This window comes from Apodemus sylvaticus, chromosome 14, assembly GCF_947179515.1.
Source record: "Apodemus sylvaticus chromosome 14, mApoSyl1.1, whole genome shotgun sequence".
Lineage (NCBI taxonomy): Eukaryota > Metazoa > Chordata > Mammalia > Rodentia > Muridae > Apodemus > Apodemus sylvaticus.
In genome coordinates, this window is record NC_067485.1 from 59,506,109 (window position 1) to 59,530,854 (window position 24,746).

At 39.3% G+C, this 24,746-nt stretch overlaps 1 protein-coding gene across 1 annotated transcript in view; it reads right to left on the reverse strand.

Annotated features, from left to right (window-relative positions):
• Myo3a (myosin IIIA) overlaps positions 1 to 24,746 on the reverse strand; it is a 189,989-nt gene that overhangs the window by 41,274 nt on the left and 123,969 nt on the right. Inside the window, exons 19-26 of the mRNA XM_052156948.1 lie at positions 19,211 to 19,364; positions 16,409 to 16,497; positions 14,322 to 14,451; positions 12,530 to 12,609; positions 12,000 to 12,077; positions 9,139 to 9,344; positions 3,960 to 4,071; positions 1,409 to 1,571 (exon numbers count right to left, since the gene is read on the reverse strand). Of these exons, the coding sequence (XP_052012908.1) occupies positions 1,409 to 1,571; positions 3,960 to 4,071; positions 9,139 to 9,344; positions 12,000 to 12,077; positions 12,530 to 12,609; positions 14,322 to 14,451; positions 16,409 to 16,497; positions 19,211 to 19,364 (1,012 nt within the window). The remainder of the gene's footprint in view (positions 1 to 1,408; positions 1,572 to 3,959; positions 4,072 to 9,138; positions 9,345 to 11,999; positions 12,078 to 12,529; positions 12,610 to 14,321; positions 14,452 to 16,408; positions 16,498 to 19,210; positions 19,365 to 24,746) is intronic.

Here is a 24,746-nt window from a genome sequence, read left to right on the forward strand (position 1 = left end):
GTTGTCACAAGCAATAAAAGAACATAAAATGAATGCAATCTAGTAGTTAGTTCTAAACATCATTGTCACTGAGGAAAATGAAAGTAAAGATGCCAAATCGATCAGTTCTTTCTTTTTATTAAAGGACTTTTATTAAGTCATTTTTTAACTTTATAAAGTACAGCAATGGACTCCATGGAGATACAATGGCAGACACTGAGAGCATGGGAGGCATGTTCACTTAATGTTATCTCCTTTTCTGCAATGTCCAGTTCTTTACAGAGAAATCCCTGCTTATCTACGTGTATAGCTTGATCATTTTCATCAATTATCCCGGGAGTCATATACGTTTTAGAATTCAGTTTGCAAAGTTTCATTTTATTTTAGAAAAGGTAACATGGAGTAGCTATATATCTAGTAACATTCCCCTGTTAGGAGAGCTTCTCAGAGCAAAATTCTGAGTCATTTCTTCACAACAGTGGACTAGTCTTACAATTTGGATGAAGGAATGACTAAATAGCCTCACTTCTTATCAGGATATGATTAACTGACAAGAAAGTTATAAAAATCTTTTAAAGCAGAGTTCTGTGCATATCAAAGTTCAGGATGGGATCCCAAAGCACTTTAATGTCTTGGGCAGAAATTAAGTTTGGAATTCAGAAAATGAAATGGTGGCCAATTACTGACTAACAGAACTGATAACAGAACATGGATTGTTTGACAGTTATCTACCACGTGGTTATTCAGAATGTGGCTGTGTATGACAGTGAGCTAAAAATCAATTTAGAGAGCCTAGGCTAGCACCTGAAACAAAACAAAACCGATCAGAAATAAATGTCAGAGTGAAAGCAAGGTAATTTGTCATTATGGCAATTTGGACAATTTTTTTTTTAAAAAAAATAATGTGGCAAGTCATCCCAGGCATGATTTAAATTTTGTATGCCTTTAAAAGCAAAAATAGCAAAATCTAAAATATACCAATATATTTTTATAAAAATTTGTTAAGTATGGTCATGAGTTAATATAGAGAAATAAAATTTAATTAAATTGTTAAAAATGACGGCAATTTTAACCTTTGGACCAGAGTTGGAAGAATCTTATTGTCTAATGAGTAATGCTATTGTAATGTGATTCTTGAGACCCACAATTAATCCAATAGTTTGCCAGATCAAGCAGTTATAGGTCAATTGTGTTTCATCAATCTTTGATAGGAAACCCAAAACCCAAAATTATTTAATTTAAAACAAAATCATTTATTCAAATATTAAAAGTGTCAATCAGTGTAACAATCTAATTTACAGTAGCATGGGGATAAAGACAAGTCACATGAGAATTGGAGGTCTGTGTATAAGAAATATTAGATTTGATTTATGACCATACATAAAGACCCAGTTATGTTTTTACATTGCAAGATCCCCCTGGTGATTACCTGATTGTATTATTACAGCACTATTTTTTCTCTTCTGCTGTAGTTCTTGGTATCTTCTTGCACCCAAGAATGCTCTGATACTGGCTTGAATCAAAACAAGCTTGTCGATGGCTTCCTTCCGCATTAGATTCAGCTGTTCCACGTGATAATATTTAAGGAACACCTTAAGAGAAATAAAAGTACAGTAAGACAGTGGCACACAGAAATATGGTTACCATGCATTATACTTAAAGAACAGACTGTATGTTGATCCTCTTTGGGTTGTGGAAGACATTATTTGCTTCTTGGGCTTTGCTGTTGCTTAAATTTTGATGCTTATAGAAAACTTTTTGTTTTTTTTAAATTTTTGGAGAAGGAATCAAAAGGTAAACCTGGCAAACTCTAGAGTTCTTTGGATCTGATAATAAGAATGGGGCATTTGGGCTCTTGCTAGCAAATATTTATCATCATATATTCTGGGTGTATCTCATGTTTATACTTAAAACATTTTAAAGACAGTGCTGTTTCCCAAATTAAAAAAAAAATACAAATCTATCTATAAATTTAAAAAAGGGCAGTTCATTTGCAAACCTTTCATCAGATGATTTATAAAACCATTAAATTTCTTTATCTGCTGGGGTTACAAAAATGAATATGGCAGAGGATTGTCAAGGCGTTGTCAATGGGGAAAATAAAGCAGAGAGAGGCTCTCAGCAGAATCAACAACTTCTCAACAGACTAAACATGGGTGGACTTCAGGTCATTCTAAAGTTAACTTGAACTTGGGCAAGGCAGAAGCCTCAGGACCAAAGGTATTTTGTACACATAAAATTTTTAGCTTCACCTATCCCTTAAGGGAATATCTTACTGTTTTTTAATGGATAAATTCATCAACAAAGATTACTGCAACGAGTTCATGTGCCCATCAAGAAAATTAAAATTAAATGTTACGGCTGAGTCATAAGAGCTGGTAACCTTGATCGCAGAACTCTCTCAGCATGCCATTGAACGTGGGGGCCTGGTACTGCAAGCAAACAGTACGGCATTATGGATTTTGATTGAATTCAATTTTAATTTCTGCAGGATTCTAGATGTTAATATATTTAGTCCATTCTCTTGTTGACAATTCATTTAAAATTCACTGTGTTTAAAAAGGTCATCTTTTTTTTTTTTTTGCGTAGCATTAGAAATGTTCTTATATTAAACACTTTTATCCATGTTAATGAGTTGGAAAGGTGAAGTGGAAAAATACAAATAGCTTTAAAATGCTACATAAATATCATGCAGAATGGGCAGGCAAAGAGCCTTTTTACAAGTTAAAACTCCATTTGAAGTCACACAGGCATTTCTGGCCATAAATGATGAGGTTTTAGCCTGACACAGTTCATCCTTGTGAGCATTTAAAAGAAAATGGATTGAATAAAATATATTCTCCAAGCACCTTGAATTCTCCTTTATCAAATTTCAAAGTGTTACTGGTGATCAGAAAAATCCCTTAAACAGTCACATGGAGAATAATACATCTTCTGAACATCATGAAATTCCCTCCCCTGCTCCGATGCCCAGGACACGATACTTGGGTTTCTTTGTAAATGAGGGTATATGTTTTGGTCCTGGGGTGGCTGACAGTTATTTTTTGTGGTTTCCCCATCCTGCCTTGGGGATTATCTGATACACTTCCAAAATACATTTAGAATGTACTGGCACTTACCACACCTTAAGATGTTCTAAGCACACATGCCAGGTCCAATGTATCCTTTATCCATATTCAAGATAATGTTTTTGTTTTTAAATTTTGTTCTCTAAGGGGTTAAATAAGATCCCCAGGCTCCCAAAGTTAATAATATGTGCACCAGTATTCAAACATACAGTGAGTCTCATGATGATGCTAAATATTTTACTTGAGATAAATTTCAAGTTTATAATAGATGCCAAGTAAGAATTTAAAAAAGAAAAGAGAAGCCGGGATCCCATTCTGGTCTTTACACTAGCTTTCTGACTGCTTAGAGGTGATACCAGAGACAATGATGGCTGAGCATGTCAGCGCACTAGGGGCAGAAGCAGGTGTGTCTCTGTGAGTTCAAGACCAGCCAGGACTATAGAGTTCCAGGCCAGTGAGGGGTACACGGTGAGACCCTGGTCCCTTCCATAGAAAACCACATCATTTTACCTTCAATACCATTTGAAATTAAGTATATTTACTGCCAGTTTCATTGGGATTTTTCTTTTGAATAAATCATTGAAGTAAAAATTTCTCATACTGTTTGCATCAGGTTTGTCTATGGGCATGTCTGTAGAGTATTTATTTATTTATTTATTTATTTTTTACTTTTAACTGATAGAAAAGGCCTAGCCCACTGTGGGCAGTGTCATTCCTAGACAGTGGACCTGAGCTTTATGAAGATCAAAAGTGATTTTATCTCCATTAAGGAAGGCTTTATGAACTACGAATTTCATCCCCAATTTTACATAGTTTCTAACAAAACTCATAATAGTTCCAAACATAGCAAAGTGTTACAACTCCTATAAATCCAGTCAAAATTTCTCCACCAACATTATATGAAAATATTACTTTTGTTTTTCCAAGAGCCCAATTATCAAGACCAGCTTTTTCCAAAATGGTAGCACACGTGTCTGGGCTCACTGGGGGCTCTTCACTCGATTTGTAGCAGAGAACGTAATACCTGAAAATGATAAAAATGGCTGGTTGGTTTGTGCAGTGATCCAACATCTCAACAGTGGTAGCTACTCAACAACTCTGTCATGTTGAAGAGATGGAATTCCCAGATTTAATGCTTGGCTTTCTTGTATATCCCCAGAATGACCTCAAGATAAGATAGATATAAACCGAGAGTCTTCTGTAGTTCCACTTCTGTGGTTGCTTTCCATTTGGTTCATATATTTCATATATAGGAAATCGTTTAACACTCAAAAGCACATAAAAATAGAATGTTTATAATTTGTGTGAGTAAGATCACTAGAAAGTCATGTTACAGAGACTTATAGAACTTAAATCACATTGAGGATGAATATTTAGTAAATGACAGGATTGGGATTCAAGCTGAGTTTGACTTTAAAGTGTGTGTGTGTGTGTGGGGGGGCGTTCACTGTAATAGCTAAATTGGGTTGTCAACTTGACATACTTACGAAGAGAAAACTGTCTCTTATTGTTGAAGGCAATTGAAGAAGTACCAGCATCAGATTTGCATATGTGCATGTCTGTGGGGCATTTTCTGGTTGCTAATCTATGGGCCACAGTGAGTGGTATCATTCCCTAGGCAGGGGGCCTAGGCTGAATGTGAACCCAGGGGCACACTATTAACAGCTTTGTTCTGTTGGTTCTCCCTTCAAGCTCTTGCCTTAAGTTCCTGCCTTGACTTGCCTCAATGATAGACTATAACCTATAGGCTAAAATAAGCCTTTCATCCTCAAGTTTTTATTTATTTTTTAGTGTTTTCTTACAATAACAGAAAACAAACTAGAACCTACTATATACTATCCTGCCATCAATGAATGATGCTCAGGAAATTGTGAGCAAAATGATTGTGCATAAATATCACTATGAAATGGAGATGCTTTCTTTAGAGGATATCCTTCCTCTGAAGGATAGGGCTCATTTGGAAAAAAACAAAAACACTAAAACTGTGCTATAGTATAGAGCTTACATATCTCTGATGGCTCATGTGTTAAAAACCTGTTCTGTGGAATAGCTTTTGGATGGCTGTAGGAATCCTGAGATCCAGTGGGAGGTCTTCAGGTTTCTGGGAATATACCCTAGAAGATATTATTGGGGCCACCATCCCCTTCCTTTTCTATTTCTCTTTGTTCCCTGACTCCCATGAGGCATCTGGTTTTGTTTTAACATGTGAGTGTGATGTGCAACCGTAGGCCCCAAGTTGTGGAGTCAATGAATGGCCTGGAAGCCCAAATCAACCTTTTATCTTATCAGTTGGCTCTTTCAGGTGGTTCATTATGGTTGGTGGAAAGCTGATAAACATGCCTAGTGTCTTGTGTAAAGTAAGATCATATTCAGTACCTTCCCTTGTGGGACAGTGGACCTGTACCGGGAAACTTAGTAAGGTAAAGCAGGTCTGAGACCCTGATACTTGGGTACCCACTTGAGAAGGCAACTCCCTGCTCCCTGCCCGATTCCTGGCCTAGAACATGTGTCCACACTTGCCACATTGGTCATGTAGCCCAGAACAGAGTTCTCTATGCTAATGAGGTATCTAGAGACCCCGAGGGTTTAGCCAATAAGCTTCCCTTTCTGTACATTCTTCCTTGAAAAAGTTATTTAATCTCTGGTCCACCCTGAGAATTTGGTATGCACCCATTTTCCATGATGAGCAGTCAATAAATGATATGGCTAAACATGGACCATATCTTCCACCGTGAACCATTGCGGGAAGCATGGAGAAAGCCTTTGCCTACAGCCTAAGTCTCCCATAGATGGCCTTTCTGTGCTTCCAGACAACCGCCTCCAAGCTAAAGACAATCTGCAATGAGCTAAGCCAGGGCTCCATCTCCCTTAGCCCAGGTTAGTCGCTGTGGAAGCTTGCGGAAGGTCCTGGTCCATGGACTCCTCAATCCCCATTCCCGACTCCTCTGTGCAGTACCCCAGCAGTGACTGGGTGGCCAGAAGACAGGGGAACCCCAACTTTGGCTGCACCACATCTTAGACTGCATTTTCCCACCCCTGGTACAGTGCTCGGTGCTTCCCTAAAGCCCAGCACCTGATGGCTGTGCATGGGATAAACTTAGCCAAGCTCCCTGCATTTAGCTTCCCTAGCAGCATGTCCTACACCTCATTGTCTGAGTGGAAGGAGGAACCACATTCCCTTAGGGTGGTGTAAAGCAGAAAAGCCTATCTGTAATCACTGAGGAAAAGGTCTGGAGAGTTCTCCATCAGAGAAGGGTTAGTCAGTGCCAGAGGGCCATGAAGGCCTACTGAGAACTGCAGTGGACCTTTCTAAATTGTTCTGTCTTCTGAACAGTCGATCCTGAGTTGGGTGACAGCTTTCAAAACAGTGACAGAGAAAAGATTTAGCCTTTTATTTCTGGCACTTCCTGTTATTTAAAACAGAGACTCATTTCCCACCACCACCACTATATTTATAGCTTTTACACTTTCTTTCATACTTATCACATAGCAATTTGATATTCTGTAGTATCATGGGGCTCTGTTTTAATTTTTTTCCCCCAAGACAGGGTTTCTCTGTGTAATCTTGGCTTTCCTGGAACTCTGTAGACCGGGCTGCTTTGAACTCACAGAGATCCAAAGCCCCTGCCTCCTGAGTCCTGGGCTTTAAGACCCTCATCCTAGATTCCTGGAAGCCAGTCTTCCACTAGCAGCCTCAAAATGAAGGTGTAGAACTCACAGCTCCTCCTGCACCATGCTGCTGGGATGCTGCCATGCTCCCGCCTTGATGATAATGGCCTGAACCTCTGACCCTGTAAGCCAGCCACGATTGATTGCCCTAGTTTAAGGTTCCATAACACAAAATGTAAACTAGATATGGACTGAAGTCATTCAGGAGCTATAGGTCCTGGGTTCAGTCTGCTGTTGAATTCATCTTCTCTCTTCTACTCTTGATGGTGTCAGAGTGCTAACTCCAGAGAGAGTCTTGCAACAATATTTATATTAACATTTAAGAAAGGTCTACTCTCCTAATGACATATGAAATGTATGATAATAAATCAAATTTTAATTTTAACCTCAAAACTCCTTTACATCTAACATTTTTAGGTTGTGCACATTTTTGGACAACACTGAGTATTTATCTACTGGCTAAGTAAAAATTTCAATATTTTAAGATTTCTCATTTAGACACAAATTTGAGACCGAACTACAGAAAGTAAAATAAATTCTATTTCTATTTCTATTCTATTTCTAAACTCTAAAATTTTAAATGTATACAGTTGACCTTAAACTTCTATGAAAACCCTTTAATATAAAATCCAGACTATAAAAATGAAATTTTTATATAAATCATGAAAAGGTGGTAGTGTTCTTGATTTCAGAACATTCCAAAAAACTGCCTTCATTTTCTTTTTTGTATTTTCTAAATGATGAATGGCTGAGAAAGAAGAGAGTTATCAGAAAGAATTCTCATTACACTGATTATCAATCTTAGACACTGTTATAGGTTGGGTAGGAAGTGTTCCCCAAAGGCACAGGTGCTGAAGGCTGTTCTGTGCCTGGTGTCATGGTGCTGCTGAGAGGGAACTGGATCACAAAGATACCAAAGTGTCAGTGTGATAGCTGATGGGCTATTAGGAGTCGGTATCTCACTGGAGGAAAGAGCCCCTTGAAGGCACAGAGGAGGTACAGCCCTGCTTTGGAAGGTGTATTATTCTAGTCCTTTCTTTCCACCTTCTTTCTCTCAGTATCCCTCTAGTTCCTGGCTGCAGGAAGAACAGTAGCTTTCTTCCACCCCACCTTCCTACCATGAAGCTTCTACCTTGCCACAGGTCTAAAGCAACCCAGCCAACTAACAACTAACCACAGAGCGAAAGCACTGAGCCCGTCAGCCCAGGCAAACTGCTCCTTAAACAAGTTGCTTCTTTGCAGTAGTTGTCACAGTGACAGACTACCAACAGTTACATAGGCCATGTAAAAGAAAGCATGATACAACTTTCTTCTCTTTCTTTTCTTTTTCTTCTTCTCCTTCATCTCATTATTTATTAATTATTATTATTATTATTATCATTATTATCGGAGATATGTAATCAGAATTTGTTGAGCAACCAAAAAAAGCTTTGTTTTGTTTTTAATATTCCTTTGCATACTTGAAAAAGGAAGATTGGAAGGTTTTATAGATGGAGAATTCTTTAAATATTAAAATTTCCTGAAAATTGCACTATATATAAACCTTGAAATTTCATTAAATAAAATGATGAACAGAATTGATAGGATTGACATGTATCACAAACATGGGCATTTAAAATATTAAATATTTAAAATATTGAACCTTAGCATCAGCACCAATGTATTACTTAAAATACATTTACTATATAAAAATTCAATTTTACAATGATTTTAAGTGTTAAGAACTCTTTGTACTTAATGGATTCTTTCCTAAATTAGAAAAGATCAAATTGACATATAAATGTAATTGACTTTCTATATCTGCCAAGTCTCCATAGACATGACATTATTCAGTTTGATCATTATAGCCATTCTACCAGATGGTCATAGCAGACTTAGGTGAGGAAACTGAGATACCTCAGAGGCCAGGGTTTCTTAACCCAGCACTGCTGGCATTTGGATCTGGAGAGCTTTGTTGTGGGAGCTGCCCTCTCAGCTGTAGATAACGCGATTAGCCGAATACTCAGCTCCTATCTGCTTCGTGGGAGTACCCACTTCTAAGGCATGACATTCCCACATGTCTCCCAACATTGGTAGGTATCCTTTGAGGGGCACTATGTCTCCTACTTCAGAACTGTTGGTGTAGTTCCAAGGTTACATAGCACTGGGCTGAGAACTTAGATCTCTCAGCTCTTCAGTACAGAGCCTTAGACCCTTGCCCATCCAGCATCTTCCACATGCATCTTCTACCAGAGACTTCCTAGTGCACCCCAGAGTCTCCCAGACCCAACTAAAAAAATAGCTACATTCTCTTTTTACTGCACGAATAACATGCCTCCTCCCTAAGCTGCCTAGAGCAGTCACACTGTCTTATGCTCTACAATCCTCCTGAAGAGTTTTAAAAATATAAACAGCACAATGGACCCTTAAGGAATCCACATACCTCTTTATAAAGTTAGCGAAGAGTATCCGATGTGAGTAACCAAGCCTTCGAATTCTTGCTGTTTCCAAAATCCCTGTGCATCGCAGCTGTAGCAGAACTTTTTCCTTGTCGTACTTTCTTGCCTGTCGCTCATTATTTGGCTTGATGCAACGGACAAAATGAGGTTGGCCCACCACCATTTTAGATAACAAATCCATCAAGGAGTACTATAATATACAAGAATCGATTTCATGGTATGCCATTATAAAAGTATGAGTTTGTAGGTCTTCACTTTTATTATAAGGTTTCAGTTTTAAAAATTAATAGAGTTACAAATGGCTAGTCACGGTAAGTGCAAAAGAGCTGATAGAATGAAAAGCAATTCTCTAAATGTTATAGATTCAATGATAAATATGTAGAGGCAATAACTAGGAGCTTGCCTATAAAAAGTTTGCCTACAAGTGCTGAAGGTAGCACTAATGAAGTGATACATTTATTTACTTATTTTTACATACTTTCTAAGTAATTATATCCTATCAAGCAGACATACCAAATTACAGTATTGAGACACACAATTTGGATAATCTACCTTATACTAATTCCCTTGTCCTACTCTGTCTTTGTAGAAAGTGTAAGAAGTAAACACTTTAAGTTCTGTTGGAATTATCTAGTTTAAAATTAGGGCAGGGAAGTGAGTTTTATAAATGGGACACATGAAAATAATCAAAATGATATCCATTTAAAAATTACACTGTGCTATAGTTTATTATCAAATTGATTTGTAGAAAATATTTTATTAATATAGATATTAAAACTCTATTCTGTACCAATGCTTTATTAAGATTATAATTATCTGTCAATTAAGAATAACCTAGTAGGATTAACAGAGTCGATTAAAAGTGGACCCTCAGCAAAATAGTCATCTCTAACACCAGGATCAGGACCAGAACTTCCTGGCAAGGCAGAGAATAGATACAGCATGGAGGACTGGATTTTAGTGTTAGAAATGCAAATATCTAGAGTCTTAAGGCCAGTGCAGCCCAAATCCTGAAGTTAGACAACTGACAAATCTGCATTGGTGTGCTCTCCTAGGGGACCAGCTCAGATGTCATCCCTCCAAACAGTTACATCTGCCACTCTGAAGTCCTCTCATTACATTATCTCTGAGTCATCCTTCCTTTAGTCAGGCAAACATCTGCCAGACACTGGGATCCAAAGGTGACAATGGCTGCTGGCTCTCTGAGCAATTTAGGCACTTGATTTTCCTAGGACTAAGGCATAGTCACCCTTCTTTTATTCCAGTCAGCAGAATAAATTAAAAAAAACAAAAAAACAAAAAAACAAACAAACAAACAAACAAACAAAAAACAGCTCTGGAACATATTATATACTGCATGGAAAATTATCCTCTGTCAATTTTTTACTTCAGCCTGATGGTTAAAATAATCTCATGAACTGATCTGATTTAGCATTCACACCGTATTTGAAGCTAACGACAGTGATATGATAATGGTGTGGACAACTCATTTAAAAAATAAACTAGTCTGGCTGTATGTTTGGTGGTTCACATGTGCTGCCTTGATGATATAATGGGACTTCTTAGCAGCGGACACAAGCTGTAAGCATGTAAATGTGCCAGGAGGGTTTGATGGTGTCTACTATAGACTTAGGGATGTGAGAATATGCATATTCTCATATACACAAGTATTCAGACAGCTTAGAAAGTGGTTCATAACTCCATTACAGAAATGCGTTAATTCACTGGACACCAATAGTATGTTTAATCTGATTGCATCCAGGACTTCCATATTAAATGACATTACTAGGGATTTCCAGGTTTTAGGTGGCATTTTCTCTGTCATTCTGGTTGGCTGGTTCAGAAGAGATGAGTGAAGTTGGAACTATACTGAGAATGGTTGTTTCAGGTGCTTGGGCACAGGGAGGAGGGTGCTTCCTTTGCTTTCTCCCATAAAGTCCAAGAAAGGTCTCCTTGCTCATAAGCCTTGGTATGCTACTGTGTCTGGTGAACTCTTCCTTGCCCCAGTCCTACAATGGGCTCTCTGCTCCTGCTGAAGGTATTGGCTTGTGTATGTGCAAGGAAATATGGGCTAGAGAGCCATGCTCAACCTTGCCGCATCTGTCTATCCTGAAACCATTCAAAGGCATTGAATTAAAAATCCGCCTTTTATTTTTTTAAATTTTTATTCTAGTGGGAATGCATTTGGATGCACAGACATATCCCTCTATCTATCTATCTATCTATCTATCTATCTATCTATCTATCTATCTATCTATCTATCTATTTTTCAAGCCCTGGCTATCCTAGAGTTCACTCTGTAGACCAGGCTGTCCTCAACCTCACAGAGATCTGCCAGCCTCTGCCTCCTGAGTGCTGGGATCAATGGCACTCCTCTGTCTCTGTGTCTCTGTGTCTCTGTGTCTCTGTATCTCTCTCTCTCTGCCTCTCTCTCTCTCTCTCTCTCTCTCTCTCTCTCTGTTTCTGTCTCTCTGTCAGACAGGGTCTTACTTATGTGGTCATGGCAGTTCTGGAACTTGCTGTGTAGACCAAGGTGGTTTTGAACTTAACAGAGATCTGCCAGCCACTTCTGGGATTAAAAGCGAGTGCCATCATATCCGGTTCATAAAGAAAAACTTTAATGAAGTTGTAGAATTCCGTTAAAATTTTCACGCAGTTTACTACTTCACAGGAGAAATATCAAAATAAACTGATCCACAAATGAAATTATGTGCTAACATATCCTGTATCCATTTCAGTTAATTACTATAATAAACATTGTCTTTTTCCAGTTACACTTTTTATATCTAACTCACTGGAATGAGCAGTAACTTTAAATACAGCGTATCATATTTTAACATCTTACTCTAAAATACGATGAGACCGTTTGTGTCTTCACATTGGTGGTTTCACAGGCATGGCGTGTGACATCTCTAGTTTCACCCTAAGGAGACCAAAGAAGACAGTGAGACCTTACCATCTCCTGCACATGGTGATCTACAAGAATTATGTGGTATTTTCCATCAGTTTATCTTAGTCTAGGTGTTAAACGCACAAGTTCATGAATGCTATTGCTATTTGTACTTTAAGAACTGCTGGGTTTGCCTCGTTGGTGTGTGAACTTGTTTAGTGAAGAACATGAATGTTTCTGAGTTCTGCCAGTGCACATTTTTATTTGGCAATTGTATAACATTTGAAGATTAAGAAAAGTTAGGAATATACTAGGAAAGCATGGTGTTTTAGCTGCAGTCAGTAAAGCAATCATAATGCACACATCTGCTAATTGAGAAGAAAATGCAAAGGGACACAGACAGCAGCTTGCTCTCAGGGGCACAGACGCGTCACCAAAGGGAGGTGCAGATGAGCAGACGTGGAGGTGGAGGTGCATAATCTTACCTTGGTCAGGTTTGTAGATTTTTCTGAATTCCGCATCTGATAGTTTATTATATTTTTAGTTTTAGAAAGTGGCAAATTACCTATGAGAACGCAGATAACATTAATTTGTCTTTTAGAATCCTTAGTGGCTGGACAATTTTCTTACTTATTTAAAGTATTCTGAGCCTATTAAGACTCAGAAACTTGGTTACTTATTTATTCAAATAAGAATAAAAGATATTATGTGAAAAATAATAATTTTGTTTGTTTGTTTTTCAAGACAGGGTTTCTCTGTGTATCCCTGGTTGTCCTAGACCTCATTCTGTAGACCAGGCTGGCCTCAGCTTCACCAAGATCTGCCTGCTTCTACCTCCTGAGTGCTGAGATTAGAGGTGTGTGCCACCTCTGACAGGCTATGATGAATCTTTTCCTGTTTTTGGTTTTGTTTCCTCCTCCTCTCCCTCTTCCTCTTCTTCTCCTCCCCTTCCTGTTCTTTTTCCTCTTGCTCTTCACTTTTTGAGAGGATCCTGCTATATAGTCCAAAATGACCTCATACTCCTGCTTCAGCCTCCTGACTTTCAGCAGCACAGACATGAACCACCATGCTCAGCTACCACAAATCCCAAATTCAGAAAAAAAGAAAGAGAAACCCAACCTCCTCACTTGACACAACGGGAAAGGTATCAGTAACTGACAGGTTTCCTCTCATTTATGAGAAGAGATGGGTAGATTATGATGAAGGAAGAACTCACTCTGCATGTGAGTTGTGTGTGTGTGTTAAGTTGCATGTGAGTGTATATTAAGTAATTTCTGAGTTTTATTTTAAATTCAAGCTGGGCTTTACGGTAGGCTCTAAAGCCACATGAGGTGCTTTTAGCAAATCAAATGTGAGTGAAGTCAATGTGAACTTTTAGTCTTAACATTCAGGGGCGTGCTCTGTATAATTCAAGGCAGTGAAACAGGGAAGGCTGCAGAAGCCCAGGAAGACTTGGCCTTGAATCACAGCTATCCCTCTTAGTCTATCAATATTCTGTAGTTTCAATATTTAAATAAGGCTTACTTATTTAAGCATTTAAATAAAATGTGACCAAAATAAAATGTATGGATGACACGCACAATGTCTGTAACAAGACTTTTGCATATATGTTTTGCACACACATATTTGAGGATATGGAAGGAATTCAAGGGAGGGAGAATAATGTTTTCAACACATGGTGTTTGAACAATCAGAGAAGCATTATGGTGAGGGGAGGAGAGATCACAGGAGCTGTGAGGGAGATCACGTGTAGGATTAATATACTCTCTATTGGTTATGGGGATGTGTATATGGGGTCTTTATGTGAAAAGATTCAATTTTATTGGCTAAATATTTCAGTTATATACCAGGAAAGCTACTAAAATGTTTACAGAAGTATTTCAAACTACAATGTGAAGAACGTGAACCATGTATTTTCCCACAATGAATGAAACTGAGAATGAGTGAGGAGAGGAGTAAGGAACAGGATGATATGAACTTAACAGAGAGCCTGTGGACACCAAGGACCATCTCTGGCTGCCCATTTCTGAAAACAGTAGGTTTTCTTTTAAGGAGAGCGAACTGTTCTGTATTCTGGTGAGGTTGTCAAATACTTTTCTTTATAAAAGTCTTTATATTACTTTTTATGTATCTCTTAGTTTAGGAATAGGTGAATATTTAGTAAATTGAAACATGAACACATAAGAAGCATTGAGGGCTATGGTCACAAATAAATCACATTGATAGAAACTACTTGATGGGGCTTAGGGGAACTTTTCCAAATGTCAACTGCCTTACCTGTTTTGGTCAGAGGGTGGTTGACAAGTTGCCGAATTACAATGTTTTCTGATGACCTCAAAAGCAACACAATATCAGTTGGGAGAGTGTCTCTGTTTTTAGCCAAGAACCCACTAGCACTATAGAGGACCTGTTGATACACGGTGTTACGGTGATTATTACAACCAGTCAGTGTCATCCTCAATGCTTAATGAAAGCTCAGTCCTTACCGAGCAACAGACACACAAGATGTGTGAAATTCCTTACCATTTGGTCAGAAATGTCAGTCTGGTATGCTCCTCTCTTTATTTGGGGGGGATGGGAAGCATAGACCCTTCCTCATTTCCCTGACGATTGTTCCAGCAATTCTGACTTCAACATAGTAGGTCTTACCTAACTCGGAGACTGCATGCTATAGGGGTATGTCTCTGATACTTCTAAATAATTTTAAGACTTTAAAAATATTAACACATTCCAAAGATTTCTGATGGATAATCAAAATGTGTACTTATAGATGGAATCATGTCAATCCAGAACTTGTGGTAAAGATGTCTGCAGTCGTCATACAGAGAACAGACCATATGAAGACTGGGTGAGATGACAATTGTCTACAAGCCAGGAGAAGAAGCTTCCGTAGACAACAACCTGTTCAGGGCAACTTGGACTCACACTTTCAGCTTCTAGAACAGCAACAATAAATTTCTTGTTTTGGGGCATTTAGCCAGTACTCTTGTTATAAATCAAATAATACACTTATTAAAAATGACTGGATAAAGTGATCGATCGTAGGCAGCTTTTCATAGACGGTCAAGCAGCCTTTATTCGGTAAGTCAAAGACTAAGAAGCAGGGAAGGTTATAATGAAAATGCCTTAAAGTATATATAGTTCTTAAAAAATTAAATTAATAGGTGTGTGTGTTTTGCCTGCATGCATGTTTATGCACCATTTTGCACAGTGCCCACCAACGCCGGAAGAGGGCATCACATCCTCTGAAATTGGAGTTATAGACAGTTCTTAGCAGCCATGTAGGTGATGTAGGTGCTGCGAACCAAACCCTCTGGTCCTCTGCATGAGCAGCCACTGTTCTTAACCACTGAGCCATCTCTCCAGCCCCTCAAATTAAGTGATATATTGTTAATGACAAAGGTCGTTGGGATATTCCCTGGCCCATGGAAGTGGCTAAATGAACAAACATTCTCAATTACTTTATTTGTCAATGATTTCTTATATCATACATTCCTTCTTGATTTTAATCTTCACACACTTCTGAGGGATGGCCCATTATTCTACATGGAGGAAAAAGTGTCACCTGGGTGTAAGGCAACATGTCTGAGGTTTGACAGGTGTGCAGCCATGCTTTAACAAATGTGTGAATGCTTCTCTAAAGCTGTGACCACCCATTAGTCAGCTGCACACATACGAGGCAGCACTGCTAGCTGACCACTTCTCTTGACACCTTCTCTCATTAGAGCACTGCCTGAAAGAGCACAGATAAGGAGAGAAATGGGGAGAGAAAAAGAGTGATAGAGAGGAAGAGAGAGGGAGGGAGAGGAAAGAAAAGGGGAGATTCTGAGAAAGAAAATGAGAAAGGGAGGGAGAGTGACAGACAGAGAGAGAGACAGAGAGAGAGACAGAGACAGAGACAGAGAGAGAGGGGGAGGGTGACAGAGAGAGGGGGAGGATGACAGAGAGAGAAAGAGAGAGTGCAAAGGAAGGAGAGGGGGAGAGAGAGACAGAGAGAGAGACAGACAGAGAGAGAGAGAGAGAGGGAGAGGGAGAGGGAGAGGGAGAGGGAGAAAGGGAGAGAAAGGAAAGAAGAGGGGCAGAGAGAGAGAGAGTGACTGTCCCCCAGTTCCATTCTTGGAAAAAAAAAGTAAGAGAAAGGTCTGGAAAATGCCCCAAACTGTTGTGTAAAAGAGTAATAGTTAGTTAACTACTGCCAGCTAATTATTGCCATCAGACTGAATGATCAGGAAGACACAGGCTGACAGGAGAATTAGGATCAGATAGAGGCAGGATATTGCCACCTCATTAAAACTAGCTCCCAATATTTTGGAGCCAGCTCTTCCGATACCATCGGTGAAATGGCAGAGAGACACAGTTCTTACTTTTCCTGCATAGTGGTGAATGCCAAAACTGAGCTCCATTCTTTTGGGTCTCCAGAAGTATTGTGATTTCAGGTTGTCTTCAAACTTTTCTGTGGAAGAAAATTGAGCGTCAATATTAGGCACACCGGAGAGCCTCAAGTAAAATTGATGGTCAGAAGTTATTTTTCCCACACAATACATGAAGAACAGAGACATTTTAATATATTAAATATAAATATTTAATTTAGTATATTTAATAAATTTGTGAACAATTGAAATATTAATGACAAAGCAAAATTCTCAAACAAATGTTTACCACTGCATCATGGTTTACAGCCGGTCTCAAATGTCAAGATCTGTCAGACTTACCTAGAACATCAGTATAGGTGCAGGGTACTTGCCCTCACCCTGTGAGCACAGCATTTGGTATGGCTGGGAGGGAGCCATGAATTCATTAGTTTCAGGTACTGCTGAAAGTGAAAGCCATACTCTGATGCCAGGCTCTGACCGGAAAGCCTTGGTGACTTGGTTTTCCTATCTATTTGGCTGGATTCATAAATGTAGAGGTGGTTCTGATGCTTTAGTTAGGAATCTGTTTACTGACCCTGAAGGTCCTTGACCTCGATTGGTTTATTTATCTATCAATAAAGTTGCCGGTAGCCAATGACAGAACATGGGGCGGGACACAGAGAGTTGCATGGGTAGGGTGCAGGAGTATCAGAAGACACTGAGAGAGGAGGAGCAGATGCAGTAGTGGAGGAGTTAAAGCCAACCAACCATGCGAGTTTCAGGTAAGTGGTCCTGAGGTAGCAAGGGAAGATTTAGAAGTGTCCAGTCCTTGAGTTAGCCAAGGCATTTGAGACTAATTGGTATGTGTGTGTGTGTGTGTGTGTGTGTGTGTGTGTGTGTGTGTGTATTCTATTCATGGATCATAGATAGGTCTTCAGTGGGTGCTCACTATCAGCTGGGAACTCAAAGTAGTATAGACAAAACTACAAGCAATACATAAAGGCACAATTGATTCATAAAGGCAGACAAGTATCTATGAGGGTTTTAATATATCCAAGCACTTGCTGTGAAATTATTTTCCCTATGACACTGAGAAATTTTTCCTTTTCTGATTGGTGTCCAAGGGACAAAACAACCATCAAATCAGGAGAAAGCAATACCGCATTTACCAAAAGTAAGTGAGGAAGAAATGACTCTATACTTGAAGTATTTGCATCTATGTTATGAATAGATCCACAAGCAGGGGAAAAGGTGTTCCACATTGAAATGCCTTCTTTTCTAACTTGGACAGTCTCATTTTAAGTACTTTCTTTCTGAGTGAGGGTCTCATGCATCCCTTGCTATGTAGATAAGGATAGCCTTGAACGTATGATTTAGTAGCTCCCACCTCCTGACTGCTGGGATTAGAAGCAAGCACCATGAAATCCAGTTTACAAAGCATGAATCATCAAACCCAGAGCTTTGTGTCTGCTGGTGTGATGTTTAATCTAGATTGCCACTTCCTTGGATCTCGAATCAACTAAGAGGCCTGTGGGCAAGAATAGTTCCTGGAAGGATAAATTTAGGCAAGAAAAGCCTCCCTAGAGTGTGTCTGTGGCACAGATATGAGAATGTCTGGAGGACAAGCAAGCCGTCTGCTTGTCTTCTTTCTCCTCTTGCTCTTGAGCCCATCTCTCCATTCCATGCTGCTGCTATCCTCCCTGGGACATCAGAGCAGCTTCTTTGGCCTTCTAACATGGTCAGGAGGTCAGTGGCCCCCTGGAAATTCTCCAGGGGCTTTAGTGCTAGACTGAGACTGCTGAGGTTTCCAGCCTTGCGGACTGAGCAGCTATCAGTCCTCAGCTTCTCCAGCATAGAGACAGCCACTGTTGACTGACTCATGCCAGCCAATCTAACACAGCCCGTTTGTGACGTATGTCCACCCCATAGGTTCTAGTCCTCTAGGGAACTCTTCTGTATACAAAGCAAGTGCACGTTTAACCAGCTGATCTATGTCCCCACCCTGGAACAAGTTTCCTTCGATTGTGATAGTCTCCCTTTATCACTAACATCCCAAATCTGCATAAATTAGATATATTGATATAAAATTTTCATTTTTTTGTGAGGTCTGGGGAGATGCTTCAGTGGACAAAGCACCAAGAACCTGAGATCTGCTTCCTAGAGCTCTCTTGTGGGGACGCATACCTGTAACTTCAGCACAGGTAGAGATAGGCAGAATCAGAGGCTTGCTAGTCAGCCAGTATATCCCAAACAGTGGGGTCAGGTTCAGTGAGGTATCCTGCACCCTCTCCCTCCCTCCCCCTCCCCCGCAAATGAGGCAGATAGTGATAGAGGAATGTAGAGGAATGTATCTGAATTTGACCTCTGGTTTTACTTCCACATGCACACACACACACACACACACACACACACACACACACAAGTAAAATTTTTGTCCATGGCATTGATTTTCTATTTCTGCTTACTATTTCTTTTAACATTTCAAAGCTGTCTCTCTATTCTGCCCACCAACTTCTAACTTCGGTTGGATACTTTTTAGGGTTTACAATAATTTATAGTCCAAGAGCCAGCATTAGGGTTTCTACTATAAGGGAAGCAGACATCCAATCTCCAATGTTGTTTAATTCATCACTAAGAATTTTACCCTATTATAAAAACTTACTGCTGAAAATATTTGGTACTTTTGAAAACCAGCTACTTCAGGTTTTGTGACAGCTATTTTCTCCCAAATGATTTAAGACCATTAAAAATTATTGGAACTTTTCTGGTGCCCCAAAAGTTTAACACTGGTTTAATTCCTGGTTTAACACTCACCTATGAGAGTCTGGTCAGTGGCCTTGGGAAATCTGCTTTCCTCATCAAGCAGGGACAATAAGCCCATGGGCTTCTGTAGAAACAGGTCTAAGAGGGGCCGGTTGTCTTCGTATTCAATAACTCTAGCATCTACATCTTCATTTAGGTATTCATTCTGTAATATATTCAAACAGAAAAAAATCACTTAAAACTGAAAAATGTATAGGTAGATAGTAATTACCCAGGTTCTTATTTTACATATATTATAATGAATTGCCATCTGTGACATTGCCTTAAATGGAGTTTATCATTTTGTTTCTCCCTTTATACACCTTCTAGCTTATTAAAATCAGCACCAATCATAATCAGGAGACTAGTCAAAGGACTGGCAATCTCTCAAAATTACAGAGGACTATGTTGTTAATGGAACATGGAATGGCTGTGTTCCAGAATTTGCAGAGCATTACTGAAACACACCCTAGGGTTATGTTTTCCCATTGTCTATGTGAAGAACACTCACATAATGTTCAGCTGCGATTTCTGATGCTGACATTGCTAGTGGGGTAGATAGCAGTAGGCAATGGGAATAATCTACAGGTTCAGGATCCTAGCTCCACATCTCTGCTCGGCCACACAATTCATTAGAATTTCCTAACTCTCTAAGTGTTTCCCTTCTCATCCATTTAATCAACTTGCAAGATAACAATATATGGTATACTGATAATAATTTGTGTGTATATAATAAAATGTGTGAAATATAACCAAACATGATCAGGAGCCATTGACAAGCATGGTGTGGTGGCTTGAATATTCTCAAGTTATATCCTAAACAGGCACACACACACACACACACACACACACATGCATGTGCGCGTGCACACACACACACACACACACACACACACACACGCATGCTCGCACACACACATGCATACACACACGCACATACACGCGCGCGCGCACACACACACACACACACACACGTGCACACACATACGCACACACATGCACACACACACACGCACGCACGCACACACACACACACACTCACACACAACCACTCAAAAGCAGTTTGCCTAACATTATATGAAAACATTTTCTTGAAGTTTTACAGCTCTTATTTTTGAAGGTAACCTTGGGGGAAGTCTGTAAACCTAGAATTATTTTACTGTTAGTCACATTATGCTGACAACATATGATAGCTTAAATCACAGCTGCAAAATTTAAAAGTTTCCTATGTTTTATATAGAAAGTTCATGAGGTTATGTTCTTAACTGATGCAATTGTCATTTCTATTTGCAGGTGTCAAAATCCATTGCACACTTTTGTGGCAGATCACATAGAGCAGAGAAGAGTAAGCTGGAAGACAATAATTTCCTTCAAGTATTTTTGTTATTGTGGAGTCCAGATAAACCATAGAGAAAATAGATACTATTGTTTTAATCAAGGTTTATAAAGCATTTATAGTAAAACAAACACACATAAAACAATAACACTGAATCTAATAGAAAAGATTATGGAAAAATGCTCAACCATTTTTAAGCATATGTGGACACATAAAGCTCATCATCCTTTGTCAGTTCTTAGTTCTGTCTAGCGAGTCAAAGACACATTTAAAAAAAATAGTGAGATTCCATCTGTGCCAGGAGCTGATTCTGTGCTACAGCATTCTATATGCAAATACCATCAAGAAAGAGCTGGTCTCCCAGGAGTTCTGACACTTACCTGTCTTACCTGTGAGCACAGGTAAGACCACCACTTCTGCTCAAATTCTTGGCTCAAGAGGGAGCCTCCCGGAACCATCAGGACACAGGAACTAAGGAACAGCCAAGAACAGGATCCTTCCAGTTTCCATCTGTACCCTAGAGCTGACTCTGTGCCACAACTCTCCATAACCAAATTCCTCCTGGTTATGCAGAAAGTGGTCTCCCAGTACTGACACACAGGCTTGCAGGAGGAACAAGCCACAGTTAGAGACAGCCAGCCCAGATAACCCCAGAGATAACCATATGGCTAGAGGCAAGGGCAAGAACACAAGCAACAGAAACCAAGGCTACTTGACATTATCAGAACCAGTTTTCCAACCACAGTGAGTGCTGGATACCCCAACTCACCAGAAAAGCAAGACTCTGATTTAAAACCACATCTCATGATGATAATAGAGAACTTTAAGAAAGGCATAATTAACTCCCTTAAATAAATCTTTTGGGGAGTGGGGGTCCAGAAAAGGGGAAATCATTTGAAATGTAAATAAAAAATATATCAATAAAAATATAGGAAAACAAAAGTAAATGAGTAGAAGCCCTTAAAGAAGAAACACAAAAATCCCTTAAAGAATTACAGAAAAACATAACCAAACAGGTGAAGAAACTGAACAAAACCATTTAGGATGTTGAAATGGAAGTTGACACAATGAAAAAAATCACAAAGGGAGACAACTCTGGAGATAGAAAAGCTAGGAAAGAGATCATGAGTCATAGATGCAAGCATCACCAACAGAATACAAGAGATAAAAGAGAGAATCTCAGGTCTAGAAGATACCATAGAAAACATTGACAAAACAGTCAAAGAAAATGCAAAATGCAATAAGCTCATGACCCAAAACGTCCAGGAAATACAGGACTCAATGAGGAGACCAAACCTAAGGATAATAGATACAGAAGAGTGTGAAGATTCCCAACCTAAAGGGCCAGTAAATATCTTCAACAAAATTATAGAAGAAAATTTTTACTAACCTAAAGAAAGAGATACCCATAAATATACAAGAAGCCTACAGAATTCCAAACTGTATCAGAAAAGAAATTCCTCCTGTCACATAATAGTCAAAACACCAAATGCACAAAACAAAGAAAGAATATTAAAAGCAGTAAAAGAAAAAGGTCAAGTAACATATAAAGGCAGACCTATTAGAATTACACCAAACTTCTCACTAGAGACTATGAAAACTAGAAGATCCTGGGCAAATCTCATACATACCCTAAGAGAACACAAATGCTAGCCCAGGCTACTATACCCAGCAAAATTCTTAATTATCATAGATGGAGAAACCGAGGTATTTTATGACCAAAACAAATTTACACAATATCTTTCTACAAATCCAGCCCTACAAAGGATAATAGATGGAAAATGCCAACTCAAGGAGGGAAACTACACCCTAGAAAAAGCTAGAAAGTAATTTTGTTTCAATAAACTCAAAAGAAGATGGCCATACAAACATAAAAATAACATCAAAAATAACAGGAAGCAACAATCACTATTCCTAAATATCTCTTAACATCAATGGACTTAATCCTCCAATAAAAAAGACATAGTCTAACAGACTGGATATATAAACAGGACTCAACATTTTGCTGCAAACAAGAAACCCATCTCAGTGACAAAGACAGACACTGCCTCAGAATAAAGGGCTGGAAAACAATTTTCTAAGCAAATGGTCTTGGGAAACAAACTGAAGTAGCCATTCTAATATCAAATAAAATCAACTTTCAACCAAAAGTTATCAAAATGGATAAGGAAAGACACTTCATACTCATCATCAAAGGAAAAAAATCTACCAAGAATTCTCAATTCTGAACATCTATGTTTCAAATGCAAGCACACTCACATTCATAAAAGAAACTTTACTGAAGCTCAAAACACACATTGTACCTCACACAATAATGGTGGGAGACTTCAACACCCCACTCTCATCAATGAGCAGATCATGGAAACAGAAACTAAACAGAGACACTTTGAACCTAACAGAAGGTTTGGACCAAATGGATTTAGCATATATTTATAGAATATTTCATCCTAAAACAAAAGAATGTCCCTTCTTCTCAGCACCTCATGGTACCTTCTCCAAAATTGACCATTGTGGGACCATGAAAGGCAGCCTGTCTTCTGGTTGAGCTAGGATTAAACCAGGTGTTGCTGTAAGGGACAGAAGGCATTTTCCACACTCTCAGACACCAGGTTCCTGACATGAGGCCTCAGTTATCCATATTTTGTGGTCATCAGTCACAGAGGACAAGGCTCCAAGCCTCTCCACAGGTAGAGGATGTGACCACAGATCACACAGCCTTAAGACAAATCTTTATTTTAATGAGTTACTTAAAAGGCTTAGCCAAATAAGCTCTCCTTCCCACATAACTCCTCCCTGCAAAAGGTATTTAACCTCAGGCCCACCCTGAGAAAGCGAGGTATGTTTTCTACTCATTACAACAAAACAACAACATGTTATTGTAACCATAACAATAAACATGGTTAAAAACCTTGGACTGCCTTTTCTCATCTGGACCTGCTGTGCTGGAGCAATGGAGTAGGTCTTCCTCTAAATAGCCACGTCTAGTCTCACACAGGAGACCTCTCTGTGCTCCCATCTATGTCACCACCAGGCTAAGCTACCTGCCAGAGTAAACCAAAGACTCTAGTCCCTAGTGATGTGGCCAGAGCTCTCCTTCCCCTTCTTTTCCCTTCAGTCCCAGGCTAGAGCCAGCCTCTTGGGTCCCCAACCCGTTCTCAGTTCCTCGGAGGCATCTAGGGATGTCTGTGGTGTCCAGGAGCCTGAGAACCTGTTCTCCTCAACCTCCACGCGGACTCCGGCAGTTCCCTGGGAACCTCAGACTGCTCTTCCCCATCCCAAAGCGAGATCCTGGGGCATCACACAGCCAGAAACCTGCCTTGCAGCGGTGTGGGGTGCATGAAGCCAAATTTCCTGCATCAGCCTCAAACAGCCGCCGAGCCCTGGCTGTATCTCTACACAGAAATCAAACAGTAACTAAATACAGTAACTTAAACAGCAAAATATTCTCCTTTTATAAATATTTTCAGAATTTCAGTAAAAAAAAAATAGAAGAGTGTGAACTGAATTCAGCTGAAGTGTTGAGAATATGGACCCCCTGTGCTGCTTCTACTGTCTAAATTCCCTTTAGAAAGTTGGGAAGTGCTCCCTAAGGCTGAGAGAGAGAGAGAGAGAGAGAGAGAGAGAGAGAGAGAGAGAGAGAGAGAGTCTATCTCTAGACATGACAGAGCCATGGCATTTAAGAATTCAGAACAGCTGTGTTTGTCAGCACAAGACTTGCATGAGATCAAGCAAGTTAATGTTTTAGTAGAGGACAAGGAGGAGCTTATGTGCACCAACCACTGACTGAAGAGCTATCAACAGTTGATTGCTTCTGAGAGAGAGCAAGTCAGTTTTCTTTAAGAGCGTAGCTCCTGGTGGATCAACTAAGTTCTGCACTCTCCTATAAGAAGTATGTGGACAGCACAAATTGGTGTTCATTGTAAAGTTTGGTACAAAATGGGAGAGACACGGAAAGGGAGATAAAAGTAGGGATGAAGCATTATATTAAAAGACATAAAAATAACGGCAATAGATCTATGCTAACAGAACCTTTCATTGTAATTATCTTTCTTAAAAAAATAAAAACCTTTTGAAACTTAAAAAAGGCATCAAATGGCCAAAATAGGTACTAAAAAAATCCTCATACCACACTGTGATCATAGCTTCATCCAGGAAGGAAAACAGACTGTGTGGATGACAAGGATTTTGAGATGAAGGACTGTCTTCCTACAT